The sequence below is a fragment of the Zonotrichia albicollis genome, chromosome 4 (assembly GCF_047830755.1).
Source record: "Zonotrichia albicollis isolate bZonAlb1 chromosome 4, bZonAlb1.hap1, whole genome shotgun sequence".
NCBI classification, from domain to species: Eukaryota; Metazoa; Chordata; class Aves; order Passeriformes; family Passerellidae; genus Zonotrichia; species Zonotrichia albicollis.
Window position 1 is genome coordinate 63,807,844 of NC_133822.1, and position 7,254 is coordinate 63,815,097.

The 7,254-nt window shown below is 52.3% G+C and overlaps 2 protein-coding genes across 5 annotated transcripts in view; both read right to left on the bottom strand.

Annotated features, from left to right (window-relative positions):
- Positions 1 to 5,170, bottom strand: part of GRM8 (glutamate metabotropic receptor 8) — a 316,200-nt gene extending 311,030 nt beyond the window's left edge. The window contains exon 1 of one of the 4 annotated variants that reach the window (XM_026790340.2): positions 4,928 to 5,170. The gene's annotated coding sequence lies outside the window, so the exon portion shown is untranslated. Of the gene's footprint in view, positions 1 to 3,364; positions 3,529 to 3,638; positions 3,812 to 4,927 lie in introns of those variants that run through there. The other 3 variants (XM_074539979.1, XM_014275928.3, XM_014275927.3) reach the window with 3 other exon arrangements.
- Positions 5,000 to 6,497, bottom strand: LOC141728860 (uncharacterized). Its single transcript, XM_074539981.1, has 2 exons — positions 5,475 to 6,497; positions 5,000 to 5,186 (listed from the first exon to the last, which is right to left on the bottom strand). The coding sequence occupies exons 1-2, from the start codon at positions 6,069 to 6,071 to the stop codon at positions 5,055 to 5,057; spliced, it is 729 nt and encodes a 242-aa protein (XP_074396082.1). The 5' UTR covers positions 6,072 to 6,497; the 3' UTR covers positions 5,000 to 5,054.
- Positions 6,498 to 7,254: the final 757 nt, after the last annotated feature.

Consider the following 7,254-nt stretch of genomic DNA (forward strand, 5'->3'; position numbering starts at 1 on the left):
ACTGCAGTGCAATTTGATCCAGGCCCATGGGATATTTCTCATATGGTCCACATTACAAAGAAAAGATTGAACTACTAACTAGCCACAGTTATCTGTTGTTTCAATTGCCTTAGCAGAAAAAAAAAACAGTTATGGGTTCAAAATAGTAAAGAGTAGCCCTAAAATAGGTATGGAGGTAATTTGCTTCATGGCTCCACAATGAACTCAGTGGTCCATGCACGTATGTACAAACCAGACAGGGAGAAATTCACTAAGGCAATATAAGATGAGACTACTCTTATTTAACACTATATGGAGAACAAGAAAGCATCACTGACAAAGGGAAAATACTCCTGAAGGAAAGAAACGCTGCTTTTTCCTTTTTCTCAGCCGCAGGTTAATTCCTCACAGCCAAAAAATGCCCAGAAATGAAAGCAAGTGTCAGTCTTCATGCAACAAATAGTGATGGATTAAGCTATTGCAACCTAAATTCTAACAACAACAGAGAGGCTACAGTGAGCCCAAGATCGTCAGTCTAATACTTTATCTGGAACAGACTGAAAATCAAATGAATTGGCAATTAGCATTTTTCACCATTATAGCCTTCATAAGCATTAATTGCCTTGCCTCAGCTTGCATGGTTTCCTGAAGAAGCATGTTTCTTAGCTACAAGTGTCCACTGCTTGTCTATAAAACAGAAATAAAATTTTAAAGTGTTCTTTTTAAAAATTTAAGACCTTTTAGTCTTTTTTTAATGTTACCTAAGAAATAAAAGCTTCTATTATACTGCCTAATTTATTCATGGCACACTGCTTTTTATATATTGATTAACATTACCTTTTACAGAACATTTCAAGTCTGTGTAGCTAAGCAGAAAGCATATGATCTAAATTAATTCCATTTTTATCAATGAATTTTAGTGAAAAAGCACGGGCCTCTGGGCCATAAAGCCTGAATGAACTTTTCTCATGTGCAGAGATTTCATTTGAAGTAAAATGCTGTCCTTTTCCAAAAGACCATAAAAGTTTGAATTAATGCAAATATATTCTTGATTTACCAGGTTCCCCACTGTAGTAGCTGGTGTTCACTAGAAACTTTAGTTCAGAGAAGAAATTCATATATTTCCCCTGCACAGCCCGAGAGTAAGTGCACCACAAAGCATCTCTTCCAGTCACCTTGTAATACATGCTTCTCTTGGGTTTATTTCATTAAAAATATCTGGCATTATCAGAACATATTGCTATTTTTAAAGTCAGTATTTCAGCACAAACCTCCACTTGTTCTGCTAGAATATATATTTATTTTTAAACCTAAGGAGGCGGAGTACTGCAAGACAGCGGAGATGGAAACTTGTGCATGTAGTGTCTGGTTCTGAAATTACTTCCTTCATAAAATCATTCAGCTTTATGAGATATTTGGTACTCAAGGTTGTGTATTTTTGTACCACACTGCCAGAACCAGTGCATGAGAATGAACCCAGAGCAGTCGTTACTCCAACCACAGACTCATTGCACTAAAAGACAGGCTCATTATGGAACCTATTTATGTTAATGAAAAGGTCTAAATAATGGCTTGAGTGACAGATAAATACTTAAATAAATACAGAAAATGCTTCTATTTTTTTAACAAGGTTCCTGAAAGAGCCTCTTCAGCTGGCACTGAAGCTTTCGCTGAAACCATGTAGAAAGATTCAAAATGTCTATCAGGAAATAGTTTTTAAAATCTCACAATTTACAGACAGCAGCAGGAGCAAGGAGTAGTCTCTGAAGCATAGGCAGGACGGATATTTTACAGCTGACATTGCCAGACAGACATACATGAACCCTTTACTCAGGGACAAAATAAGCTATAAGTGAGGAGAAAAAATACCTCAGAAGAAAATGTTTAGAATTTTCTTTGAGCCAAAAATCCTAATCTCTTATTGTATTTAAAGCATGGTTGCAACAGTACCAAGATAAAATAAAGCAAATATTCTGTGAACTACGATACAAGAAGTTCTAGAGTGAAAACCCATTCACAAAATATCAGATTGTCCAGTCAATACAAAACTGATCTGGTTTTACTGAATGAAAACAAAACAATGATAAATTCCATTATTAAGTTATGAGGAGGAAAAAAATCCTCAAATTTGATTATTTTGAGGTTTTACTACTGACACCACTGAACTATGAAAAAATTCTCTTGTTAACATTCATATCAATGTTCACAAAGTTGCTTCTTTCTCCTGTACAGCATTCCTCAATGAGAAAATAGCTGAATTTCCACACAGAACAGGTAAAGAGTTGCCACCTGCACACAGTAGCCTGACACATATAGAAGATTAATGGGTTTTGCTGACAACAAAAGGGAATTTGGAAAACCTTTGGCCTTGACACCGCAACTCCTAACTTGCAAGAGAATTCTTCACTGATGTAAGTAGTCTTATCTACCTCGGCTCTTCTGTAATGGTTTGCTGTGCCCCTGCCACAGAGGTAACCTTTCCACAATAATCAGGACTTCAAGGCGAATCACTTTCAGCATCTCGTTTACAGGAACTATTTCTCCCTGTGCAGTCTGATGTCTACCCTCAGCCTGATCAGCCCCTTTTCAAATACCCCACAACACCTACACTGCAAATATCCCTTTACCAAACAAGCTACCCTGTGAAAATCCAACACAGGTCCTTCTGCTGGGGTGAGACTAAGTGGAGCCTACAATTTTTAAAAAGAAAACTACATTGAGTATTTTCCTCTGCCCTTGGTTGGACTTTTAATGAACCCCGTCAGTATTAACACCTTCAGAGAAAGGCTTCAGCTCTGGTCTAGCAAATGATGATCAAGATTTTCCCAGGCACCCTAGGAGAGCCTTCTCTGTTGTTTCTGCTTTCGTTTGACCCTCTTCCCACCGGACTCCCGCTCCCCAGTCCGCACAGCTGTGCTCAGAGCAGGCGCGGCTGGTGCAGTCCGGTGCTCTGCAAGAGCGACTTTGCCCCCAAAAACGCAGCCACACGCCGAAATCGTCCCGGGGCACCCGGCAGGAAAGTCCCCCACTGTGTGCACTCCCGACCCCGGCCACGGCCCCGGCGAGCGGGCGAGTCCCCCAGGCGAGTGCCCCCCGGCGAGCATCGCTCCATATCCCGCTCTCCATATACCGCTCTCCGTATCCGGCGCATGGCGCGCCCGTGCATTCCGCACAGCGCTCCGGGAACCGCACCCGCGCCTCCGCACGGCACACCGCAGCGAACTCCCGGACCCTGCACCGCACCCGCGCACTCGGCACCCACCGCGCTCAGCTCCCCGCTCCACACCCCGCTCCGCACCCCGCGCCCGCCGCCGCTCTCTGCCCCGCCGCCCGCCTCCGCCCGCCGCCGGCGCACACCGGCGGGAGCCAGCAGCCGGCCACGCACCGGCTCTCCGCGCCGCTCCTCCGCGCTTCCCCGGCTCTCGGCGTGCCGGGCAGCTTTCCCGGCCCGAGGAAGGGCTACCGCAGCCAGGCCGGCCCCGCCCAGCGGAGGGGCCCGGGGAGCGCCCCCGGGCTGGGCGAGCCGGCTTCCCCGCGCAACTCCGCGACCATCGCCCATCACCGCCGCGCTTCTCCCTTGAAGGGAGCCCCCTATTGTTCTCCACTTTACTTAGCCGAGCGATTTATTATTTTTTGTCTCTTCCCAGGCTCATCCGTACCCCGGCTGGCGTGTGCTGTGGAGAGATTCCGGCACAGCCTCGTCGCGGCTCTCCCCGCAGCCTCGCTCCCTCCAGCGAGCGGCAGTAGGACGGGTTCGAGCCGCCTCCCGCCGCGGCCTGGCAGCCCAGGCGGCCCGGGGGCGAGGGACGGAGGGCACATACGGATTTCCCGGCTGGAGCCAGGGCTCCGCCGCTCCCCGCCGAGCCCTGGTCCCCGGCCGGGAGCGCTGCACCTCAGTCAGCGGCGATGCAAAAACAAACGTCGCCTTTTATTTCCAGCCGCCGGTGATTCCTTCCTCTCCTTGCATCAACTAGTCAGCTTTAATGAGCTTCTGCTCCCCCCTCGATGCAAACCTAAGTCTCTTTTAATGAATCCCTGGTCCCAGAGGTCCGAAGCTTGCAAACTCCAAAACGCCAACGCTGGATTTCCATACACTTTGGGTCACTGATTGATTTTTACAACTTGTGTTGTACGGGTTTTGCGTTTCATTTTCTTATTTATCTGGTTTTTGTTGCTGTTGGTTGGCTTGTTTGGTTTGGATTTTTTAACCGTGTCATACATCCACCTGCCAAAACCTCGCATTCCTGCGATCAGCACATGCCAGCGCTGGGGATGCTGCTCCACGCCGAGGATAGTTAAGCCCTCGCCTCCTGCCGGTACAGCCTCTCGCCCTCTTCCTCGGGGGAAGAAGCCCCCGGAGCTCGGCGGGGATCCTCCTGCCCCTTCCGTCCCCAGGGACGCGGGGGTGTCCCCGGCGGAGCCAAGGAAGCTGAGCCCACCCGGCAAGGTATGGGCTGGCTGCTGGCACCTCGCCCGACCCGGCCCCGGAGAACTTGGTGGCGGCGGGCAGGGCTGGCCCGTGCCCCCGGGGCGGCGGAAGCCCCCTCCTCCCTCCCGGCCAGGGAAACGCGAACAAGGTGGCGGGAAGAGCGGGGGAACCCCTGAACTCCCCTCCCCCGGGGGGTGGGAGACGACCCGGCTAAGACGGCCGAGGGGAGACCTCGCTACTCGGGAGCTCCGAGATTCTCCCTTTTTGCTCGCTGCTGTGACGGCACCGTGTCCGGGATCTCTTTAGTTAGATCTGATTGGGGGAGGATATCGACAATAAAAATGATAAATAATTAACGCCAAAAAAATAAAAGCTCCCGGCGCCACGAAGCAAGCGGAGAGGATTGCCCGGGATTCCCAGCCCAAAAATCTTAACAGAGGCAAAACGCGCATTATTTGCCTTCTCCTGAATGCTTAAATTAAGAACTAAAGACGACACACACAGATAATACACAAATACCTTGATCGAAAAGAGTTGCATATCCATGTTACTGTGGAGGTCCCTGGAAGTATACTCGGTGTAGATCGGGAATGGCATGAGGTAATTTCTGTACCAGCCTCGTCTCAGACAGCTCCCCTCAGCAGCGTCAGCTTAATATGCGAGAGCTCAGCCTGGGACAGGTATCCAGGAGAGCGGTGTCAGTCGTGCTGTTTAACACTCGCGAACAGCCAAGCCGAACTTGCTCCACTGACTCCTTCCTCACTTCTCCTTCCCTACTCTAAAAACAACCCAAAAACACCAAAAAAAAAAAAGAACAATCCACAAGGTAACTTTTTGGGGTCAGTGGCTCAGCCCGTGACTATACCAACCCTCCGCTGCCTTGCCGCTCAGTCGCAGCGGCGGACACACGCACCGGCCCGGCTGAGCCGTTCACAGCCAAGCAAGAAAACACCTCAGCCCCCGCCCCCGGCCCGGCCCCCGCGCCGGCGGAGCGCTCGGCGCCAGGAGCCCTCGGCCCGGAGCCCCCGGGCGTCGGTGGGAGCGGCACGGCCCTGCCTGCGCTTACCGCGGCTCTGGTGGACGGGCACGGCACGGAACCGCGGCACGGCACGGAACGGAACGGCTCAGCGCGGCGGGGCGCGGCAGGGCACGGCTCAACGGGGCGGGCGCGCAGCCACACTTGTAGCTGTTCTTGGTGCTGAAGCAGGCGACGCTCCGTGGTAGGACAGAGCACGGCTCGGCTCGGCACGGCACGGCACGGAGCGGCCCCACTTGAATCCCCAGCCGGTCGCGGCTGCGGCTCCGGGCCCCCCCGCCCGCGCTCGGCACCGCCCTCCCGGGCACAGCCGCTCCGCCTGGGGCGCGGTGCCGGCAGACGCGGCCGCGGGATCTCTGAGCAGGGGAAACCGGTGAAGGCTGAGGCTGTGGCACCGGGGGAGCGGGAGCGAGGACAGGGACACAGAGGGATCACCGGCGCGGGCCGGGGCTGTTTAACGCGGTCTCCCCGCGGGTGCGGAGCCTCCATCCCCATCCCGCCTTCCGCGGGCGGCGGAGTCGTGTCCCCCCCCCACAGGATCGATAACACAGGATAAGATTCCCGAGGCTCTTTGTCCCGACCCCGGTTTTGGCTCGCAGCTCTGATGCCGGGTGGCGGAGTTCCCATTTACCCCCCGACACCAGGGAGGTTTCGGCAGCGCGGAGCCGAGGCCACGGCCGGGAGCACCTCGCCGTACGGCTCTGGAAGTTTGCTCCGCTCCCAGCGGCTCTGCCCAGCACACGCCACTGCCCGAGGATGCCCCGCGCCGCCGGGCCCGCGGAGCCGCGGGAGCGCAGCCCCGGCGCGGCCGCTCCGCCCGCCCGGGAGCCCCGCTCAGCCTCGGCCTGACGGCGCCACCTCGAGGGCGCTGCCCGCAACTGCACCCGCGGCGCGGCTCGGCTGCGGGACGGGGCTCGGGGCGGGGGCAGCGCGGCCGCGCGTCCGGCTCCGGACAGCGACCAGGCCTTCTCCATCCTCCCTTTCACGCCAGGCTGAACTGCTCTCCTTAAAAGGAACAACATCTTCCTTTGCTTTGCCCACGGCTGTCTCACTTAAAACATCATTCAGGAAGGAGGAATTCCAAGAGCGCTTAAATATGTCCAACCAACGCTTCCACGATCATCTTTGTTGTGTTTATGTTAAAGGTCTGCCCCAAGCAAACGACAGCACTCAGACAATGCTCGATGAGTCGTTCAAGCCTGTAACTTCTCTTATGGAAAAGGTCTCTTACAATTGCAAAATGGCATTGGGAAAACAGCCAGGTCTTAGACAGGATATATTATCTCATGTTTGCATTTGTTTTTTCTCAAAACCTTTCATGACAGAAGATGGAGGAGATGTGGTTTCAATGATCTACCTCAGAAATCAGGAATATAGTCATATAGGTGACTCAATATCCTGATGTTCAACAGTGAGCAAAATTCCATTTAAAAACAGAAATCCTCCTTTACTCCCTTCAGGAAAATTAGCCATGCATGAGTTATCATCAGTGTTAGATAGACCAATTTCCAACTGCATTTATACTTTGCCTCTCCAGCAGCTTAACAGAAAGTTCAGCAAAGCAAAACCAAGTGAAATCCTGAGGGCGCAGGTGATGCCTGAACTCTTGTGTGAATCTTGCAGCTGGAGAAGCAGGCTGAGGCCAGGCTAGGATACAGAAACCTCCAATGTGCTTCCAGCTTGGCCACCAACCCCAATGTAACCTGATGCCTCCCCCTATTTCTTCGGGCCACATCTTTTCTATAGCACTATTCTGAGGGCATTGAGGGTGTATCTTTTACATATATTTACAGTGAGTACCACAATGACT